The sequence below is a fragment of the Chiloscyllium plagiosum genome, unplaced genomic scaffold, assembly GCF_004010195.1.
Source record: "Chiloscyllium plagiosum isolate BGI_BamShark_2017 unplaced genomic scaffold, ASM401019v2 scaf_5790, whole genome shotgun sequence".
Lineage (NCBI taxonomy): Eukaryota > Metazoa > Chordata > Chondrichthyes > Orectolobiformes > Hemiscylliidae > Chiloscyllium > Chiloscyllium plagiosum.
In genome coordinates, this window is record NW_025212027.1 from 1 (window position 1) to 24,070 (window position 24,070).

The 24,070-nt window shown below is 38.5% G+C and overlaps 1 protein-coding gene and 1 long non-coding RNA gene across 3 annotated transcripts; one reads left to right on the forward strand and one right to left on the reverse strand.

Moving 5' to 3' along the window:
• Nucleotides 1-346: 346 nt before the first annotated feature.
• LOC122547259 (protein mono-ADP-ribosyltransferase TIPARP-like) lies at nt 347-12,413 on the reverse strand. Of its 2 annotated transcripts, none has more exons than XM_043685898.1 (4): nt 12,212-12,413; nt 10,515-11,494; nt 1,108-1,273; nt 347-565 (listed from the first exon to the last, which is right to left on the reverse strand). In XM_043685898.1, the coding sequence occupies exons 2-4, from the start codon at nt 11,456-11,458 to the stop codon at nt 374-376; spliced, it is 1,302 nt and encodes a 433-aa protein (XP_043541833.1). In that variant the 5' UTR covers nt 11,459-11,494; nt 12,212-12,413; the 3' UTR covers nt 347-373. The 2 variants fall into 2 exon arrangements, with proteins under 2 accessions (XP_043541833.1, XP_043541834.1); XM_043685899.1 differs by having other exon boundaries at nt 10,515-11,497.
• A 150-nt stretch (nt 12,414-12,563) lies between these two features.
• Nucleotides 12,564-23,739, forward strand: LOC122547260. Its single transcript, XR_006310940.1, has 3 exons — nt 12,564-12,990; nt 17,456-17,632; nt 19,319-23,739. It is a non-coding gene; the product is annotated as an uncharacterized LOC122547260 (long non-coding RNA).
• Nucleotides 23,740-24,070: the final 331 nt, after the last annotated feature.

Consider the following 24,070-nt stretch of genomic DNA (forward strand, 5'->3'; position numbering starts at 1 on the left):
GAATATTTTGCAAACTTCACAATTATATAATACAAATTTGCCTCCAAAATACAGCTGTCACTGGAGAAATTTTGTTAGGATGGTTTTAACTTTTGGTAACACATCTACAGCACAAGTGCATACTAAATGATTTACACATCAGTAGCCAGTAAATTTGATAGAATATTGAAATTGTGCCAATTCATATGAGGAGTCATACAGCCATACCGTTCGAAGTCACCAAATGGATTAATTTAGGAAGACGAGAGTTCCTCAAGCAAGGTAAATTTGTGTCTTTTTAAAAAAAATGTTTCCATTGGAATATTTAATTTAGGTCACTAACTAACCTAGTCAAGACACTATTTTGTTCTGTCAAGTAAACTCAGTGCTCAACTTACTGTAAACAAGGTAACAGCAGTACACGAGAGCGAAACATGGGTCGCCGAGTGATTCGTTGCCGAGTGCCAAATACAGCATTCTGCTGAAAGCCCTCCATTAAATTCAGAATATATCTATTTTGCTGCATAACGAAGCAGATCTCACTCATTCCGCGGGATGAGGCTTCCTCAATACACTGAACGACGGCCTAGAAATTACAAATTAATACATTTTTTAAAAGTGAGAAACAATGTTACTAACACTGAGATAGAAATCATTTTCTATACTGAACACTAGTTTTAACTTTGAAAAAGTGCTCAGATTTTAATATCAGTTATGTACTGAACTGCTGATACTTCGATTTTGTAATATGTATAACTCTCTTTCTTGACAGCTTTTTATATCACAGTATAAGCTTTTGAGTGAAGGCTTGTTGTCTCACCTACTTTACTGTTAGGCTTATAGAAACAACTGCTGTTTTGTAGTCTTTCATCATTTACAATTTTAAGCAAAGGTTAACATCTTCATACAATAAAATACATAAAAGAAAGAAATATCATGACCTTTCAATTGCTCTTTTAGCACAATTTACTTTCACACATAGGAACAGAACGTAAAGTAGAGTTTGCTACAATCTAAACATTTTAATGTTGTAATTGTTACATCATTTAAATGACAATTTTCAGGAATTTGATCCCTAGACAATCTGCATTTCAGCAATTGGCTAACATGACAGCCATTTCATATTACCTCAGAATACTCTCTCCAGCCAAAGTGTTCCCTGCAATAGTACTTCCAAACTGTGTGGAATTGAGAGTTGGAACTTGCCAAGGAAACAGTGGACAATCTCCTCACTTGGTTGAATTCTGCATCATAAACTGTCATCAAGTTAAAATCCAGTGAGAAAACACGACCCCTGAGAAAACAATAAAATATGAATTATCATCCCTGGGAATACTACATTTTGTCTAATCATTAAAAATTAGAAACAAGATTAAAATCAAAATCTTTGCGAAGTTTGTAAAAGAGAATACTTTTCATGCCAGTGATCTTAACAAAGTTCATTAGAAAAGAAATCCAGCCTACAAATGCAGATTTTCTCTTCTAATGCAAAAAGTTCCGTAAACAATCTAATGTTGTATAAAAATGCAACTATTAAAGAGCATGATTGATTTAGTATCATTCATTAGGCTACATGAAATAATTGCAATGCAAGACAATAAATAAAATCTTCAGACAAAAATGGTATCATCCAGCTGTATTAAGTCATAGAGCTGTAGACTTTGGATTCCAGACTTTGGATTCTTTGACAACCAAACATACATACTTGTATAGTTAAGTAATACCTTTGATGTCCTGAATTCAATTCTAAATAGTTGCACATGTAAGTTGAAAGATGGGCAGCAGTTTAAACCAGGCAGCCATTTTTTCAGTATTGGTAAGCTGCAAAATGCAAAACCCAGAACCATCTGCAGTACAAATGTTCAACAGATGATAAAATCTGCTAGCAATAGGCTGTGACTATACTGTATGAAATACAAGCTACTAACTGCTGAATATATAAAAAATTGCTTATCGTTTCTACCAAGATTTTCAGAAAGTTGAAACTGTAAATCCAGAAAAAAAATTAGATTAAGTTCGAAGTAAAACTATTTATGAATGTTAAATTTAGATGAAAGTCAATCTCTATGTTTTCACTATTGATGCCATCAAGGAAACATATTGGGGGTGAAATTTGTCATGGGAAGTAGCTCAAATTTTATCCTTTTAGAATAGATTGGAATGAACCAAATCTCATCTTCCCCAGGTTTTAATTTGGGTTGGTGTGCTCCTACTGCTAATAATTTGTCTACAAATGGAAAATTAGTCACTTTCCACTATTAACAAGTTAGTAAGTGTCCACATTCTATTGTGTACAGGATAGACTGGTTCTTTGAATGGGTGTCTACCACCTAGCTGATTCAGCAGGTTGGATCTGATCCTGTGAAAAAATGTTGAAACGACTATGTCTGGAAGAAGCCATTCACACATCCCAATAATAAGTAAGTATCAACCATTCTTGGCCATGAAATGAGAGGATGCCTGGAGCTCATCCTGGCTCAGGAAAGCATGCCAGGAAAACCACTTTTCATTAGAACTAAGCTTGTTAACAATTGCTCTTCTGTTCCTGAGCACTGAATGTTGTAAAACTACATTTGCACATAGCAGAATAACAATATGTGTAATAGTACATGAAGTCAAAGTAGTTCAAGGAAATTTAAGAGGTAGAGGTAATCAAAAAGAGCATGGTCACCATATTAAGTGAATGAAGTGCTTCCATCCATGTCTGAACAGGCAGTGAATTGATTTTGCAATGATTGTCTGTAAAGATCTTATCTAACCATTAGGCAAGGCCCAAGTGCTGAACAAAATACGCACAAAAAACTGACTCGAGAAAACTACAACTTTAGAAAGCAATTTATCAATAAAACCAGACGATTGAAGTTTATGGTGTAAGGCTGAACACACTAGCATGGGTAAAGGATTAATTAGCAAATAGGAAACTGTAGGTATAAATGGCTCATTTTCAGGTTGACAAGATGCAGTGAGTGAACTAAGACAAGAGATCAGTGCTGTGCCCTCAACTATTTACAATCTACATCAATGTAGAATGCATAGCTTTGGCAGATGGAGTTAGTCATATGGAGATGGAAAAGTGTGAAATTGTCCACTTTGGCAGGAAGAATAGAAAAATGCATATAATTTAAAATCAAGACATTGTAGCACTTTGAGGTGCACAAGAATCTGGGTATATAAAAGCAAGTGACTAGGAATTCAAATTTTAAACACGTGTTTATTATAAACATGGAATATACAATATTCATTTGGGCATTGGTAAAATTTAGAGTATTAGGGTATTTAGAGTACTGTGCAAAGTTTTGGTCTCCTTGTCATTTAGACAAGGCTCACTTAACTGATTCCTGGAAGAGAATTATCTTATGATAGGTTGGGTCTGCATCAACTGAAGTTAAGAATGAGAGGTATTCTTGAAACATACAAGATTCTGAGGAGACCTGACAAGCTAGATGCTGAAATGATGATTTCCTTTATGGGAGAAAACAGTATTCTGCTATTCTAAAAGGGCTCTCCCATGCAAGATGAAGTGAGGAGACTTTTCTCAGAGGGTCAAGAGTATGTGAAACTCCCACAGAACAGTGGAGACAGAATCCTGGAGATTGTTTTTTTAAAAAAGGCAGAGGTAACAGATTCACATTTAAACAAGGGAATTCAAGGATATCAGAGGTAGACAGTTGTGAAGTTGAGGCCACAATCAGATCAGCCATATGGTCGAGTAGGCAAGGGACCAAATCATGTGTTTGTATTTCACGTGATCGACCATTTATTTCACTTAGGCAAAGCAACCTGGATCAGAATGGCTTCTAAGGAAGTTTTCCTACTCCTGCTCTTTAGTTGTAATAGAGGCAAATTTTCATCCACTTTGGTAATATAGTAAATGGCAAAAATGAGATTCCACTGTTTTCTAATGAAAAATTTCATAAATTCATACTCAGCTCTAAACATAATCTTGGGTGTAGAATTCTCACCAATATCCCAACTGATGTATCAACTCAGCAAGTTTAGGAATATTTTCATTGGGAAAAATATGGAGCAAGTTGTTAATGTTGAGGTATAAGACAGAAAAGAAATCATGGGACATTGAGCTCCCAATAAAATTTGCTTTATCTGAAACAGATCATTGGCCAGTAAAATGATTTGCACCAGAGCAAATAGTGTCTTTGAGGAATCTTGAAGAAAAACAACTTGAAAATTGCAAAAATTGCAAGCTTGCTTTTATGGCTATTAGGATACTAGTTCAGAATTCATGCCTGTTACAGAAACTTCACCTAATTAAACACCCCAGTGGAGGCAACACCCCTTCAACCACAGCTATAGAATTGGGTGAAAGTTCACTTAAACATGTAAAGACTTGAAAGCTTATAGTATTTTCCACACTACAGACATCCCCATCATCACAAGACTATTGATTTTAAAAATGATGTTGCATTTTTCTTAAAGGCAAGTCATAGCTATTTCAAAATAGTGCTGTGAAGTGCTGCAATCTCCTTCAGTCATCATATTTACAGCCACTGCTTCAAGCTTGCTTGATTCTCAGAAACACAAATAAAAACTGTAACATCAACAGTCTCACCCGAGTGTCTTCTAAAATGATGATTTGTTACATTGGTAAAAAAAACAACTGATCTCATTTCAACTCTGATGAGCAATTTCCAAGAAACCCTCTTTAAACTTGGATTTAACAAATCTTACATGAGTCAAGACTTTTCAGCTCTATTGCAACAATATTGGGAGAAATAGGAGGATAAATTATCAACTGATAGCTGCTTGAACCATTACGGAGAACAGAACGTGTTGACTTTTCCTGAATTCTGCTCTTATTTATGATTGAAATCTTTATTCTGGATATTCATTACACAAATAAAAATGTCTATTAACAGGGAATTAGGATAAACTTGTCATTTTATGGCAAAGAAACTGAAATAAATAATTTTTAAAATTTGGATACTGACACATTTAATCTTAATGAATTTAGAGAATTCTAACAGATATCTGACATAAGAAAAGCCCCACACTGAACTCAGTTAGTGAAGATATTTCCCATAATGGAAGTAACCAAAGAAGCCAGGAATGTAAAGCATTCCATTTATAGTGTACTGTGCACTCTCTCAGCCAGGGCATCACTAATACTGTCAATCTAAACTAAGGAATGAGAGAATTAGCCTAGTTCCTCACTCTTAAGCATTATCCAATGACCATCAATAGGATTTGTTGCACATAAAGACATCATATGATGGGAAAATTAGTTGTTTGGTGCTTTTTCTTTGTAGAGTATGTGACAAATACTCATTAAATGAATAAATCCCAAAGATGTGAGGCATTGGATAATGAACAGAGAACAATTGCTGGAAGATGATTCAAGTGTCTTGTTGCTGGGAGAAAACTGGAGGAAAAAAGTCAGAACGGATATGAGGAAATGAACACAATAAAATGATGCCACAATTTAAAAAAAACACAAGTCTAATTTCGAATTAGCTCATTTCAGTTTTGACAGATGATGACAGCTGCATAGTCAGCATTTTATTGTTTCTAGCTGAGGTGTCTCAAGGTTATTTCTATTCCTGAGAAACAATAGAAACTTTAAGTCTTGTGTTCTCAGCTGTTTCTAACCAAACAAATCCTATTTACATAACCATTCAGCCATTGTGACATTGTCAACCTGATGCCATTACCACTACATGCACCATTAGAAAGCAGCCAGTTCAGTCAAGCAAAAAAAAGAGGTTGTAGTAGATCATGCATATTTCACAAAAATATTTTGCCGCAAAATTCAAAAGTAGGCTTCACATAGAAGTATTTATGATGTTAGCTCATTTAAAACTGTAGAAATACTAGGATTGCATATAGAACAGTTGTTTTGCAATCACCCTTTCTGCTTGAGGTAATGGTACAGTTCCTTCTCAGAAGGATGTAAAACAGACACTATGATTATGGTAAAATCTCAGTTTGTTCGAAATATTTAGCAACAACATTCTCCCTGCTTCCTCATTTTCCATGCAACTGCCATCTTTAATTAAGATTGCTTAATTGATCAAAATCTCAAACCTGGGCCAGAAGGTTGGTTGCAGGCTCAAGCCCCACATTCTGGTCAGAAATGACAATGTTGAGCCTTCAGTGACACTTCTGAGGGTATGGCATAATGACAGATTACTGTTTCTTAGATTAGAGAATAAATCATGGTTCTGGCTGTCTGTTTTGATGAATACTAAAAGTCCTTGTGGCACTACAAGAACAACAAAGAAGTTCTTCCAGTGTTATATCCAACATTTCTCAGTCAAGCACTAACTGATCATTCGTTTCAAAGTTCATTTGTGGAGCAAGTGGCTGCTATGTTGTCATTGTGCTTTATATAAAAAATAAAAACACTGCATTCAGCTTTTGTCCTCAGACTCAGTGGGTGGTATAAAGATAATGAAAAAGGTTCAGACCATGGCTTAAATAAAGATTTCCAGCTTAAAGAATCTTACTTACTCAGATAAGCTTAGTAAATTGTATTTGTTTGAAACATGCAATTTCAACCAGATTTGAATGATATAAATGCAACAGTTAAAGGGCTCAATTCTCTTTCAGATGATGCACTGTGGATGACAAGATTCTTATGCATAAATCACAGAAAGGTGCAGCAAGATTAGACATTGGGTCCATTATTTTACCAGAGAAAAGTAGATCTATGGACAAGTTGCCAAATCAATGAATGCTGATTCTCTGCATACATTCAATAAACAAAGCTGAACCATTTCCTGGACAAGGACAGGCCACATCTTATAAAAAATAGATAGATAGATAGCTGGACTATCATGTAATAAAGTGTAGTCAGTCTGGTCTCCTGAATAGGTTTTCCTCATCTAAAAGTGTAGCAGAGAAATATTCTCTATACATCCCCATCACCAACTCCAACCCCCTCATCTTCCAAAATGGCTGTGGGGCTTTAACGCTTTTGCCTTCCCCCATATGGTTCCTCGTAGGTAGTGGGCGAGCAAGGGTCTAATCCTGATGCATCAGCATGTGGAAGGCTTGTTCAACCATGTAACAATAAATACTTATATAGTGTCTTTAATGTAGCAAGAGTTTCCAAGATGCTTCAGAGATAGTAGAAAACAAATTGATAATCAGCCATATACAAAGGTATGTTAGGGCAAACTGTTTGATTAAGGAGCGTCTTTAGGTGGAAATGCAGGAAGAAAACTGCAGAGATTTAGGGAGAGAATTCAAGAGTTTACAGCTTTAGTAGCTGAATGTGTACTGCCAGTAGTCTGGCAATTATACCAGAAATGCTAAAGAGGTCAGAGTTAAGCAGCAGAGGTAGATTGGAGGGTTGAGGCTGAAGATGATTAGAGATTTAACAACAGGCAAGTCAACCAAGGAATTTTAAATTAATGGTGGAAATTTAGAGCGGAGGTGTTATTTAACTGGGAACTATTGTATACTACTGAGCATAGGTTTGTTGAGTGAGCATGGCTTGGTATGAATTAGAAGAGGTAATAGATTTTGAATGACCTTAAGACTATATTGAATTTAAAATGAGAGCTCAGGTAAGCTTGGTCTTTCCCTTATGCCAACTTAACATAATTATTTTCTTACAAATATATAATTTAACATTTTCATGTTAAATCCTCCAAATAAAAACAGATGTTGCTTATGATGGGTCAGTTTGGTGTACAGTATATCAATAGCATAGCGAATGCTCAGTTACTTTTTCAACAGTACAGCTTATTGCAAAGAAGTGTTGACTCCTTTGTTCATATATGCCTCTGTAGTTTAATTATACTTTCTACTTTATGCTATACTAAAGTTTCCAAAAATATAGCAGGAATTCACCTCTACCTCAGCTTATATTTGATTTTTTGAAATGGCTCAGAGCCATTCCCAGATGTCCTATTGAGCCCAACACAAAGATAACTGTCAGAATTCTAATTAGTTAGAGATGAGCAATTGCTGAGACTAGTGATTCATACTGCTCAGTTGTGTCCTGAATATTATTTTGTTGCTGCCTACAGCACTAATCCATGTGGTAATTGTGAAAACAGGCCTCCATTAAAAATGTTTTTCTTTTTAACAAGCAAAACTGACAAAACAAACTTAGCAAATCTACATACAGGTCAGTACAGATACATTCCATAAATACTTGTCTTTTTAAAAGTTAGGATCTGCCAAGAGTCCTCATTCACTATCCTTTTAACCAAACACAAGCTGCATATAGATACAGAAAATGTGACTGGTACAGTAAGGGTTAAGATATTTGTACTACTTCAGGCTCAAGAATATTGGTGGAATGTTCTGTATAATTTCCATGTCACATTAAGGTAATCTTATATTGCAGTGAACACACAATCTATAAAAAAAGCAATGTTCTGGTCCAGGTGTTTATTCAAAAATAATTGTCATTAACATGCACCATTTTTCAGAAAAGGCTCAAAATAAAAAAACTCCAATGTATGTATAATACTCAACTAGTATTAGCAGTATTTAGAAATGACTGTATTAGTATTTTAAACTGGTCACCAGCAACCACCAATGCATCACATTGTGGAATTGAAGAGTTGATTTTGCATCCTACCTGTAGGAAATTTCTTGCAAGATCTTACCTCACCCATTAGCTTTTCCAAAGACAAGCATCTCAAAAAATGTTAACTTTTGAAAAGTTACACAAGCTATTTCTGTGTTTTTAGGAACTAATTTATCCAAGATTAGGTTCAATGACAAGGCATGACTGGAACACAATCGATTTAATACTGTACTGATTAGAATACCCTATCTCTAATGCTAAATCACAGCATGTCTAGTCTTCCTAATGTATAAAAATTACAATGCAAGCAGATATGTGGCAATATCTATTTACAATTAAAGCCAATTGATAACTGAAGAATTCTAAAAGTGCAATTCAGGTCACTCTTAAAATACTAATCCTGGAGTTCATATTAGACACATTATAGATCAACAAATATTTTTCCTGCAAAAAAAAATTGCATTGCATCTATTGTGCCATTAGGTTATGCAAGAATCTCAATAAAATCGAGAAATACTTGTAGTTTCAGTTTTCATTACAATACACACAAGGAAATATGATTGTCCAGTCATAATTGAAGACCATCCAACTATCCCCAAAACACTTAAGTATCAGTATTAATCAGAAAATTGTCACTGAATTAATCAATCTGAGGAGGCTCACATTTCTTACACGCACTATACTAAACAATTACTGTGGCCTGTGGATTATAGTATTGTTACATTTATATCTACCACAGTGATAGAAAGTAAATGTGCCCCCAGTAACTACACATGATTTATTACAAACTCATTCTTCTGGAGCTGCTTCATGACATGGCAGAAGGGGAATAGGGTGTGAGATATTGAATTATCCCAATTGCTCTTCATGGATACAAGTAGCCAGAATAAAAGCAATTTTGACAGAGACCTAGGAGCAAGTCAGGTGCGCCCCTCCCAGTGAACAATTTTGTGATAAGAAGAAACATAAAATAAAAAAAATATGCAGATGCTGTAAAACAGGAACAAAAACAGAAATTGCTGGAAAAGCTCAGCAGGTGCAGCAGTCTCTGTAAAGAGAAAACAGAGTAGGTCTGGGTCTGAGGAAGGGTCACCAAACCTAAAACATTAAGTCTGATGATTTCTCCTCACAGATTCTGCCAGACCTGCTGAGCTTTTTCAGCAACTTCTGAGTTCAAACAAAAGCTTCACTTTAGCCTTCTAATAGCAGTGAGCAAAAATTCCAAAATTATTCTCTAGTGCTCAGAAGGGTCATTACAAGCCACTCAGTTACTAACAAGATATGATATATAAACAAGGTTCAAAGTAGAATGGTATGTGCTGGTATAGTACTGACAGCTGTACAAGCCAGCACATTACATTCTAGAATTTTAAATCTGGAATGCATCACTCTATGCTTGCATACCATCACTTTTAAGCCATTTCTGTACAAGAATGATACGTTGATCTTATTTTTATACATTTGCTGAAGGTCAGAACTATGAGAGTCAGGTAATCTACAGGTACTTGTTCGAGTTATGCAGACATGTCTAATCAGTTGACTACTGCTGGGTTGCACTCAACCTTTCTGCAAGGGAGGTGCTGAACAGGCAATTTCCTGTGTTCAAACAAATTTTCAATAAAGCTAGGTTACCCACAAATGATTAACAGCACTAACCAATAGTGTGGTAACCATGCAAGCAATATGCAGCACTAACTTGTTTACAAGTATTTTGGAAGGGCGCAGCATGCTGTTATCTGCATCTTGTTACTAGGGAAACACAACATCATAATAGAACTGGGCTTCTCTTCCCACTGAAATTCAACAGACATTCAAGCCAGCTCCCTTATGGGTGCCTCACCTTTACCAAAAGCGTTTTTTTAATTTAAAATTGTCTTTACTCAGACAGCTTTCCATCTACCTTTTCCATGGAAATGATCAAATTCAAATAAAAACTTTTTTTATTGCCGATTTCAGCACTTTAAAATTTTGAACATTAGAGGAACTTTTCAAAACAAGATAAACAAAAAAAAGGTACCCTGCCTCTGTTACTTACTGGTATTGAAGTTTGACTTGGTCATTTTCAGGATTGCAGTACAGTCTTTCTAAATGTTCTTGTGCATCGTCAGACAGGGCCTGCCAAGTCTGAGTTCCTATATTTCTCAGCTGCCAGTGATAAGGTAGAACTGTGTGATGTTTCAGACAGTCATTCCCATAAACACAAATCCCCTGCAAAAATTCATCACATATCTCTATTCCATCTTCCTGATGGGTGTGATACTGTAACTGAGTCAAAAGATCAAAGACAAGGTCAATGGATGCCTCCTCGCTCTTATCCTGAAAAATGCCAGTCTTTACATCTTTCTCGGCCTTCACATTGGGCAGTAGGTCGTGAGAGGGGGAGCTCTGACAGAAGTTGTTGACATGCGGCTGGGCTGTGTTGTTACAGCGCTCCGTGGTGATAGCATCTTGGGCGGAATAGCAAGTTGGGTTCTGGAACAGCAAGTTTGCAGCCGTGGAGATAATAGCTGATGCTTCTGTGGCAAAGGATCGATCAGCTGGGAGCCCAGTTTCCTGGCCATCGTGTTCCAGTGGCGGCAGCGGCTGCATCTGGCCAGGACTTCCCGCAGATGGCATCAGTGTGGAAACATCATTTCCTGACATCGGGCACGCTCGAGTTTCCTTCGAATCCTTTTTCAAAGGTTCAAACAAACCGGTCCGATTTTCCACACAGCTGCCGCACAGGAACACCCCGTCGCTCAGTTTGTCCGACCGTAACAAGCTGGTGAGGATTAACCCCAGCGCTCGGAGATTCCTCACCTCCAACTTCCTCTGCGCGTGTTTCTTCTTGAGGAAAGTATTGAGGAGCGGCGGCACTCTGCAGGAGAGGGGCAGCTCCGAGGGGCACGTCCCCACTGCCGCTCTGGAGCACTCCAGCTCAGGGAGAGGCAGCCTAGCGCCGGCCGGCCGTGAGCAACACACATGTAAACTCTTCTCCATACTGCGGTCACTGCCCACGACCCCGGACTCACTGACCTGCTGACAGAAAGACCCACAGTCATTCAACAAGTTTGGCTTTTGTTTTAAATTCCCCCCTCCTCCTTCTCCTCTCTCGATTAAAATGGTGTTCAGTTCAAATAAAGATTGGAATCTCTCAACTCCTCCCCTCTCTCTCTCCCCAGGACCTGTTCCCCCACCCCCATTCCCCTCAGGCACGTAGGGCGAGCTCCCAACAATGTTCAGGATAATTAATCTCAAACCTCGGACGTGCAGAATGGGATGTTCCCAGGAGCTGCGGGCGGGCGGGCACTGCTGAAGGGAGTTCGGGGCGGTTCAGGAATTGGGCGGTTACTCCAGTTCAGCAACTTCACGGCAAATCGCCCTGAACTTCCCCGCAACAAGAGCTTTATTCAGCAAAAACAAAACTAAACCGACCCAACAGCTAATGAACCGCTGCTGGAAGTACGACTCGGTCGAGCGCTGATTAAATTTAAAAACACAAACAATGTATGCAGCACACCGATTCTAAACACGTCCATCGACAGGAATCCCAGTCTGATTTTAGAAATGTTAAATATAAATGTTTAGCACCAATGATCGCAATGACCAGGAAGGGTGACAGACTTCAAATCTCCCCCAAACCCCGACAAAAATCCTCCGGCACTGCAGGGGTGTCTAATAACTCCAGGACTAGGGATTTTCCCACGAAGTTCACCTGAGCAGTTTGTTGGAAGTGACTGAGCTGAGTCCTACCTTGGCCCTCGACCAGTTGAGCGTCAGGCTGGGGGGAGCTGGGAGACGCCGCCGGTGAGAGCATGGAGCGAGGGGCCGCTCACTTCGGCCTTGCAAATGGGAGTGAGGTCCGCCGCTCTCATCAGGCGCTGTGTTGGAGCGGGGAATGAGCTAGGCTCCACTTTAAGCAGAGCCAGGGAAGGACAGTGTTCACCTCCCGCTGCCGAGCTGCCGTCCCTTTAAGTAGCGACCGCGGGGTTTCGTCACTCGGAGGCTGGGCGGAGTCTCTCAGTGCCTGGTAAAGCTAAACCGTGCGGAGGACTTTCATCTCCAACTCTTGACTTAGCAGGAAATAGCACAAGCTGCTGCTTATTTATTCTGCCTCTAAGCTGTTGCTGCAAGTGTAAAACTGAACTATAAATAAAATGCGCTTTGACTCTTTTGTTTACACTACTGCTTTTTTTAAAAAAAAGTTTAATAATGTTAGCACTTGCTCTCTGAGGAATGGCCCTATCTGCAACAGATAGAACGAAGCGGAGTTTACTTCGCACAAATTCAACTCCACCACAGTTCTCCGGTAGGTCCAGTGAAACGTGACAACACCCTTTATCTCCCCCCTCCCAACCCACTACCACTCAGATCGAGCTCAGGAAGCTAATCTGTTCTTCGCCGCGAAAGGGAAAGTTGTTCCTTGTAGCAATTGTTCGTGAAATAAGGACACTGTGGTCGATTTTAGAAGCGTGAGTTTTTCTTGTTATATGTTCGTCTCTGACCGCTACGCTGCGCTGGAGAAGGAACAGGTCAGTAGAATGTAGTGTGTCAATTGCAATCTCTTGAAATTGATTTGTCAATGCCGGTGTTGGCTGGGATGTACAAAGCTAAAAATCACACAACACCAGGTTATAGTCCAACAGGTTTAACTGGAAGCACTAGCTTTCGGAGCGTTGCTCCTTCATCAGATGGTTGTGGAGTACCATCTTGAAATTGACATCTACCAGGAAAACGTGAAAAAACTTATTTCGTATTTATATTCCGCGGTAAAACATGCTCATTAAAGATAATACAAGATAAGTTAGCCGTGATTCAGGCGATGCAATTTTCGGCACAACGATCAGAGTCAGGACCACCTTTTCTCCGTAGATAAACCTGTACTTGAGTATACGGAACAAGGTTAATGGTTAAGAGGACTGTAAGGCACAACATGAAAATATAGAGCAGTAAATGCGGGCAGATAGAAATCAGGAAAAGTTTAATGCCGACAATTATAAGAAAAGATAAATAGTGCGAGTTTAAAAACGATGAACTTAGATCCACATAAATCTTATAAACAGCAAAGCTATAAATTTTAGCAAAGCTGTAAAAACATAAGCACTTGTAAGCCTAATTTTTTATAAAGACACGTTGAAAATACAGGACAAAGAGTGCAAACGAGACATTAAAATGATTCCTGCAATGAGAAAAGGTTAGAAATAATGAAGTCCTTGATAGAGTATAAACGGTTAACTGATCTAATCGAGACCTTCAAATTAAAGGGGATTTATAATGCAAACACAATAACAATTTTCACTCATCAGTCAGTCAATAAATAGAATATATAAATGTAAGATCATCACCAACAGTATCGAGAGATCATGGGAATGAGCAAATAGCCCTTTCAGAGTGCTGGCACAGGTACAATTATTCAAATGGCCCTTTCTATGCCAGAAAAATGTGTGATTCTGTCATCCCAAGATCAGTGAACTAACTAATGTTCTAATATCTCATGCCAATCTAATCAATTCAGTGGTCTTCACAGAATTATGGCCAAGACATCAGTTCCACACCCAACATTGGTGGCAATTCACCAAAGTGCTGCCTCTGTGCATCAATATCCTGAGGCCCAATCAACATTCAGCCTTGGTCCTCATTTGCATTTACAATTGAGGGTGTAAGTTTGGGCTGAGCTGGGAGGTTTGTTCTCAGAGATTTTGTCATCATGCTTGGTAATGTTATCAGTGAGCCTCTGGTGAAGCACTGGTGTTCTGTCCTGCTTTCTATTTGTCTGCCTTGGTCTGTTACGGTGGATGATATCATTTCCGGTTCTTTTTCTCAAAGGCTGGTAAATGGGGTCCAAATCAATGTGTTTATTGATCGAGTTCCGGTTTGAATGCCAGGCCTCTAGAAATTCCTGTGTCTGTCTCTGTTTAGCCTGTTCTAGGATGAATGTTTTGTCCCAGTTGAAGAGGTGTTCTTCACGATCTGTGTGTACAGATACTAGTGATAGTTGGTTATTTCCTGAAGAAGGGCCTGTGCCCGAAACGTCGAATCTCCTGTTACCCTGGATGCTGCCTGACCTGCTGTGCTGTTCCAGCAATAAAGTTTCAACTATGTCTTTTGGTGGCTAGTTGGTGCTCATGTATCCTGGTGGCTAGTTTCCTGCCTGTCTGTCTGATGTAGTGTTTTTGCGATCCTTGCAGGGTATTTTGTAAATGACATTTGTTTTGCTGGTTTTTGGTACAAGGTCCTTTAGGTTCATCAGTAGCTGTTTCAGTGTGTTGATGGGTTTGTGGCTACCATGATCTCAAGGGGTTGGAGTAGTTTGGTAGTCATCTCTGAGATGTCTTTGATGTATAGTAGTGTGGCTAGAATTTCTGGATACATGAGCACCAACTAGCCACTAAAAGACATGACCAACTATCACTAGTATCCTTACACACTGGCAAAGAAGGATACCACTCTGACTGAGACAACACATTCATCCTCGGACAGGCTAAGCAGTTTCATGCATGGGAATTCCTAGAGGCCTGGCATTTAAATCGGAACTCCACCAATAAATACATTGATTTGGACCCCATTTACCAATCTTTGAGAAAAAGAAACCGAAATGATACCACCCACTGTAACAAACCAAGACAATAAACAATAGACAATAGGTGCAGGAGTAGGCCATTCTGCCCTTCGAGCCTGCACCACCATTCATTATGATCATGGCTGATCATCCTCAATCAGTAACACAAATCAGACACACAAATAGAAAGTGGGACAGAATACTACGCTTCACCAGAGGATCACTGATGATGTTACCGAGCCTGGTGACAAAACCTCTGAGAACAAATCTGCCAACTCAGCGAGCAAACTTATGTGAACCTCAACCTGAGCTGCAAATCTTCTCAAAAATTGCATTCACAAATGAATTAGAATCATAGAATCCTTGCAGTGTGGAAGGGGCCATTCAGTCCATCGAGTCCAGATTGGCCCACCAAAGAGCATTCCACCCTGTAAACCCACGTTTCCGATGGCTATTCTACCTGGTCTACACATCCCTGAACATGACAATGATTTCAGCATTGCTAATCCTCCTAACTTGCACATCTTTGGACTGTGGGAGGAAACCAGAGCGCCCCGAGGAAACCCGTGCAGACACGGGCGAATGTGCAAACTCCACACAGATAGTCACCTGAGGGTGGAATTGAACTGAGGTCCCACGTACTGTGAGTCAGCAATGCTAACCACTGAGTCATCGTGCTGCACTGGTCATAGAGTAATAGAGATGTACAGCATGGAAACAGGCCCTTCCGTTCAACTCGTCCATGCTGACAAGATATCTTAACCTAATCTAGTCCCATTTACCAACACTTGGCCCATATCCCTCTAAACCATTCCTATTCATATACCCATCCAGATACCTTTTAAATGTTGTAATTGTACCAGCCTCCACCACTTCCTCTGGCAGCTCATTCCATACACGTTCCATGCTCTGTTTGAAAAAATAGTCTCTTAGGTCCCTTTTAAATTTTTTCCCTCTGACCCTAAACCTATGTCTTCCAGTTCTGAACTCCCCCACACCAGGGAAAAGATCTTGTCTTTTTACCCTATCCTTGCCCCTCATGATTTTATAATCCTCTACGAGGTCACCCGTCAGCCTCCGATGCTCCAGGGAAAATAGCCCCAGCCTATTCAGCCTCTTCCTGTAGCTCAAGTCCTCCAATCCTGGCAATATCCTTGTATATCTTTACTGAACCCTTTCACGTTTCACAATATCCTTCCGATAAGAGGGAGACCAGAATTTCACACAGTATTCCAAAAGTGGCCTAACTAATGTCTTGTACAGCCGCAACATGACCTCCCAATTGCCAGTGGAAGCAACAGTATTTTATGGAGCCAGGAGGAGACGTTTTGCTATTCCTAGCTCTATAGGGATGTAACTTGTAAAATGTCTTCTAGCCTTGTTTGAGGGCCTTTCGGAGAACTATTTAAGGTCTACTTGTTAGACAGAGTGAATGCAGAATAAGTGGCTGAAGCATGCACAGTTGAATCTCTGCATATTTGTGCACAAATTTCAATCAAGACTCTTTAATTGACATTAAGATCTTGTCTTATATTGTGTAAGTTTACTAATAGTTGCTTCGGGTGGATGCTCAATTTGACAGTTGGTGCATTTCTGGAGACTTCAGCTGCAAGAGTTTGCACTTTGAAATGTGCATCCCATCCTTCCTTCCACAACCAGAAAAGTGACAAAACAACATTGAATTTCTCCCCTTTAAGTGTTAGTGCTAAAGTAATGGGCTCATTCATAGAGCTGGAGCTCTGGCTTCATGCCTAATTTACATGGTCAAATTAACATAGCATTTTGAATGATCCAGTATAAATATGTAAATATAATCAAAATAGATTTTAACTCAGAGTAAAATTTCTTAGCTCAACCTAGAAATTTGTTTCATGCTGCCAAGAATTAGAAATATTGCAGCCTGAAAACAAGGAATTGTTCAACTTCAATTTGACATTTTTTAAACCAGAATTCCTTGACATTTCCAATGGGCATGGGTGTTGTTAATTGTTTTCATTCTGACATTTATATCCAGAACAAATAGAATGCTTCCCATTTCTTTAAAAATGATCTGGCCTGAATTCATATTCTTTCTGTGTCACTGAGCTAGAAATGCTATATATTTTAAATGGGGCAGTTGATTAAAAAACAAGAATATATTTTATCTGAAGTTAGTTCCCTTGCTGTGTTTGATGCCAGCCTCTGGCAAAAGACAATATTCTGAAGAAAAAGCTTCATGACAAGTCAATGTACTTTCTGAAAAACTGGTTCAACAGATGTGAGAAAACAAAATACATCAGGTATTATGTGTGCATCACTTACTGGGTGTGGCTTATCTTTTTCCTTATGTGAATGTGACATTCAAACAGGTTACTCAACTGTAAAAAACAGCTTAACAGGCAGCAGACAGTTGGCTTCGTAAACACTAATCTCGCTTTTTCTGCTTTTTCACTTTTCAGTAATGGTGACATCCTGCAAGTTTTCTAGCAGATTAAGATGAAATCAAAGGAAACTTTGAGTACTTCAGTGATCCATTTCATGAGGGAAAGGTCTAGATTTCCAACATGGAAAATTCAGCCAACCTAACCATTTCTTAGTTCAGGAAATGTATCAAACCTTTAAAAGAAAACCTATTGGTAAGGAATGATGTTATGGTATTGTTTTGTAATTTGCTTCACCATATTTACACAAAGAGGAGGGTAAATAGATGAAGCCAGAAATATGATGATAGCATTACATCACAAATTCCAGATAGCATTGTACATGTATTTTTCATAAAACTATGTCAAAAATGCAAAATGCATGTTCTGAAAGTTTCCATTGACAGAACTGATTGCTCAACATAGTGAAGATACAAGATATTATAAATTTCTAAGATTCCTAGATTTATTCAATCATAAAGGCTGGTCATATTCTAACCACTGTACCAAAGTCCCAGTTCTGCCAATTCCATAACTTCTATCTGAATCAGTTCTCATATTGTTCGTGCTGACAGGACTAGCAAAATATGTCTGTATTTCCATACACTCTACCAGAGTCATTTCATTTCTTTCAATTGGACATCATATTGGGCCTTTTTTCATAATTGTCAGCTTTATAACATCTTTCATTTCAATTTAGGAATTCTGCCACAAAAATTTTCATTCTGCATTTGTCATCTCCAGACTTGATTATTCCAAATCCTCTCAGCCAATCTTTCTTTTTGCAACCTCTATTACCATAAAATTATCCAAAATGCTACTGGCTATTTTCTATCCTCCACCAAGTCCTAATCACACCTGACTCTAGTCCTTGAAAATTATCTTCGTTTGTGGACCAATTTCCCCAAGTCTTGACTCTGAGATCTGTAAGACTCTGAAAGTTGCCTGTATCCTCTCCCACCACATCCCATCCTCATTTCCATTTTTCTGAATTTCTCCCTTTCTACTCCCAAATCTCTCTACTGTTACTTTCTATCTACAGAATGAAAACTATTCTTCTCTCACTCACCGATAATTTCTGTATTTCGTTTTACCCTTGTCCTTCTTCGGTTTACTATCCTCAATGGCAAGATTACATCCATTAATCCATCTCTTACTTCACCTCATCATCTACAGGCGGACCCAGAATGGACTGCTCAACCCTCACCTCAGCTTTCTCTTGCACACCCAATTTATATTGAAGTTTGCTTTATTTACTTTTACCCTTTTAAACACCTATCCAAGTTCATTAATTTTTATCTTTTTAAACTCCTGCTTAGTGACTGGTACTTTCTCTTAACATGAAATAATTTGAAACACTTTGCTGCATGTGAGGAAAGTCACACAAATGCAGGGTTATTTTATTGTGGGGTAGATAGCAGGTATCAATGGTAATAGTAATGCAACTGCAAGATTTAAAGTGCTTTCTCATGCTGAATCTTGTGCATACTTTGATGTCCAAAAGTCATTTCCTCTACTTTATCTTTTCATAGATCTGTGGTAAATCTGTAAAGGCCAGCAATGTGAAAGCACTTTACCAGCCTATATGGTGGACTGAGATTTAAGTTATCCAGACCAAAAGCAAATGCTTGTGCATTTGGTGTGCGTAGCAGCAATCCCAGTGTAATACCTCCAGAGGCCATACTGAACCAATTGTTAAGGCACTGTGAATGCATCTTGTTTATAATGCGAGGGATTCCACAGTTAGTGACTGAGACACTATCATAGAATTAATGGGATATTATATTTGCATGATGAGAAGGAAGAGGAAATCAGAAAAGCAATAACTGTATTTGCAAATAGTGATAATGAGAAGGATGATAATTTAGATCTCCGAAATAACCTGATGTTATTCTTTTACAGAGCATTATGTTATACTTAACAGATTCTCCCAAGATTTCAGTCCTCTGTGTCTGCCCAAAATACAAGTATAACGTCACGGATATGGATTCAAAGATTAAGTCAAATTTGAAGTGTTGCATTTCCTGCCTTGATTCACTGTGCAATCTGCTCTGATGAGGTGAATTTAATGTCAGCTTGGCTTATAGTCTCTGGGTTACAGTCTGGATTCACAAACAGGCAATGCTGTTGCCTAGGAACAGAGATATTAACAAAGTGACATCAGCAGTACTTGATGTCATCCACTGGCATATTCTTATCTTTATCCTGCAGTGTACATGCTTTCAACTACTGATTAACTTTAAAATACCTGGACTGAACAACTTTCGTGTACCAATAAAATCAGGCATTTAGTAAATGAACAGATTGAATTGAAAGTACATTAGCACAGATTAAATACAACCTCATTCTGTTTATATTGCATCATGTCCCCAAAATAGGATGATCAGACCCAGTCTAACATTGGCACTTGTTCATAAACAGGAAACAGATATGACTGTAATGGGGGTCCCTATCCTGAAACAAAAGATCCTGCACAAAAGTTGGCAACATGATAATTGGAGGCTGTAGTGCTATACCAGCATGTTGACTTTAAAATTGTGTACAGTAGCATTATGGTTATGTTACTGGACTAGTAATACAAAGGCCTAATTCAGAAACAGGCGTTGAAATCCCAGTTAATGAAATAAATCTGCAATATAGAGTTAGTAAAGATGACCATAAAATGATTAGATTGTTCAAAAAATCCATCTGCTTCACTAATAGGGTATAAAGTCTGCCAATCTTACTGGTTTGCCTTTATGCGACTCTAGACAAACTTATTTGACTCTGAATAGCATACTGAAAGGGCCTTGTAATGACTCAGTTGTGCCAAATTTCTGCAAAACCACAATAGAAATAAAAGTGGATGATCTACCAGGCATCAATGTGTTTTTTCAGAATACTAAAAACACATCCAACCAATCAACCTTACAAAGTCCACCTTCATAAACATCTGGGGACATGTGCCAAGATTGGAAGAGATGTCCCACAACCTGACATGGCAATACTCATGGAATTATACCTCTCAGCCAATCTGCAAGACTCCTTCATAACTTCCCTGAGTATATATGTGCTATGACATGCTTAGCAGAGGTGGTAGCATGGTGGTATATAGTCAGAAGGAGTTGGTAATAGAAGTGCTCAGTATTTAATGCAGTTCCCATAAAGTCTCATCAGTTCAAACATGGTCAAGAAATCCTCCTGCTGATTATCACCCATCTGTCTATCTCAGTTGATGACCAAACAGTGTGCACTTCTATGTACTGGAAGAACACTGGAAGTTGCAAAGGCACAGGATATGGCCCTTGGGTGGGAGACAAATCATACCAACGTCATGTGGGTGATTTCATTATCCATCAGCAAGGTTAGCTCAGAATAGACTGAATAGACTGGCTGAATTCTGCAGAATAGCGTTGTCTGATTGGGTCTGTGACTGTGATGAGAGAACCAATATAAGTGAAAATTGTACTTGACCATAATTTACATGTGACAGCTGCATGTGTCTGTGACAGTGCTGAGGACTGACCACTGCACAACCCTTATACAGGTAAAGTCCTATCTTCTTACCAAGGAAACCTTCCATTCAGATTTGTGGCAGCACTACCTTGCTAAATAGGATAGTCTGAGAACAGCTCAAACTGGGTATGCATGAGTTGCTGTGCATTATCATCAATAGTAGACTGGGATTCTGCCACAATCTGTAACCTTATGGCACAGTATATCCACAACCTTACCAGTACCATCAAGTTAGTGGACTAATCCTGGTTCAATGTGAAGTGCAAGAGGGCATGCCAGGAGCAGCACCAGTGAACCTAAAAATGAGGTGCTGATCTGGTGAGGCTACAGCACATGTGCTAAACAGTGGAGCCAGCATGCTAAATGTGGAAATAAGGGATTCAATAAGAAGGATGAGATCAATGTTCTGCAGTCCTCTCGCATCCAATCATGGTGTGACTGTGGACAATTACACAAACAATGGGAAGAGGATTCTCAGAGATCCACTTTGGTCAATGGTTGTGGTCCACAGGTTATCAACTTGATTCACTCAGTATGAAGTCAAGAAATTACTGATAGCACTGAGTACAACAAAATCCATGGATCCTGGCAATACCAGCAATATTATTGAAGGCATGCTCCAGCCCTAGTTGCGCCCCTGAGTCAAGATTATCCGTTCATTTGCAACCCTGGAATCTGACTAACATAATGGAAAATTACCCAGGTTAGCTTCAAAATTCAGGGCAAGTCGAGTCTAGCCAATTACAATCCCATCAGTTCCAATCATTGAGAAATGATAAAAGGCATTGATGATAATACTATCAAACAGTCCTTATGAGTAACCTGTTTGCTGATGCTTAGTTTGTGTTCCATTGGGAGCATTAGGTTCCAGACCTCAATATAGCATGGTTCAAAGCTACACAAAAATGCTGAATTCCAAATGTGAAGTTATGTTAGAATGACTTGACTTGACATCAAGGCATTCTTTGATCAAGTACGTTCTCACAAAGCTAGGCAAATGTAAAGTCAAGGGGAAGAAAACTAGAGCACGAGATAGCACAAAAGAAGATGATTGAGGTTATTAGAGGCCAATCATGTCAGCCTGATCTTGACTACAAGAGTTCCTCAGAGCAATGCGCTAGGCCCATCACTGACCTTGTCTTCATCATACATGTTGATGTTTACAGATGATCACTGTCATCTTCCATGCCTGCAATGAAGACCAAATAATGTTAGGGAAATAATATCAGATTACACTAATGTCAGACAGTGACTCAAGAGAAAGTAATTACCTAGCTTTGACATTCAATGGCTTTGCTGAATTCCTCACTATCAACATCTCAGGGGTTTATCATACACCAGAAACATAACAAGACAAGTGCCATAAATACTGTAGCTACAAGAACTGATTATAAAGTGGGTATTCTGCAGGAAGTGACTCATTCCTGAAAACCCATATCTATAAAAATACAAGACAAGAATGTGATGGAATCTATTCCTCTTGACTGGATAAGTGCAGCTCAAATAACAACCACAAGGCTCTACACTACCCAAAGAAAGCTTGATTGGTACAGCATCCACCACCTTGAAGATTTATGGTGTCATAGCTACACCATAGTCTGTATCAGCTACAAGATATAATGCAGTGATTTATCAAGGCTTCTTCAACATTACTTCTAAATCAAAAACCTTTAAATATAAATATATGCTGGAAAGCATAGATGGATTCTACAGCTGAAATCTATCTTCTGAAACAACCTGCTTACCACTGCTTCATTTCTTTTCTAACCAGCTCCAGTTGTTTAGTGTTGGTATCATGGCTGCCATTTCTACTTCTCTCAGGATAAACTTATTATAAAATAAGATGAATCGATAAGTAATTTTAAAATATCTGCATGAGGACCTGTACATGACATGCACATATGTATATATCTTGAGCAAAAGGTTAGTTTTCACTTTTTCATTTGGAGTTTAAATTGGACTTAAATTGAAATTAGAATGAATATACAGAATACTTCAGGCAGGTAGTGATGAGAATCTTGCCTGGAATAAGATTTAGGATAATAGTAGCCATGTTATTCTTCTTGACTCATTGGAGTAGGTGTAGCAAACCAATGGACTGAGGGCTGTGTGTGACTCCAAGTCTTGGAAATCTGGGCCCTGGATCAAAGATAACCCCACATGAATTTTCCTTATTTGCTGACTTATTCTGTTTGAATTGTGTAGATCAAGAGTAGATTTTGGAAATTAAAACATTCAATGCTGTTGCGCATTTGTTTTTAAATCCGAAACCAGCAAATAAAGTTATTTTAATATCAATAACTTATGATAGAATCAAGGCAAGGAGATCACAGATTGAAATTTTATAGCCCTAAAATTACTAGGATTGTGCTGTGAGGAGCCATGGACAGGATATGAGCTGTATCCTTGCTTCATTTGGATTTCATCTAATTTGGACTGGATAATAGTCAACCATATTATTTTATCACAAATTATATTTGTATTATCATGTTCCAAGGCCCAATACATTGTATGTGCTTCTGGTATAGAGTGCTGAGTGAATCATGCAGATTAGTGTCCACAGTACTGAGGTTTTCTTTTGAAAGCAATCATTTGTGCCTTCAAGGTAAAGGAAGATTTTAAAGATAGACCAAGATTATTCACTACTGTGCAGTGTTACTGGCTATTAAGATCAATGTACTATTGTCCTTAGTTAATCATACACAGGTATGGTAAGTAAATGACAGTTACATTGTTTATAATAACAAACTAGTTTATCACAATCTCCAAGGATAACCAGCAGTAGTATCAAAGAGTTCTGTATTCTTTTGAGGTACCATAATTCCCCAGAGTGCCAAAAGTAATATATATTTTCAATCTAACTGAACAAAAATTCTATTAAAATATTGTTCAATGTTAACATTGAATGATATGTGTGTGTGTGTGTATCCATTGGTTTGAGGTAGTGCTCTATCTCCTTGGATAGGGCTGTGTGCGATCCTGTGAAGTGAGATGAATTCAAAACACAATCAACAGTAGAACAATTCTGATGTCAATTGTATCCTGCAACACATGGTTGATGCAATTGCATGAACATGCATCATGTAGATACATTTAGATAGAAGATGATACAAAACAAAGACTAAATGGCTAATCCAAATTGTAATCAGTTTCAGATGC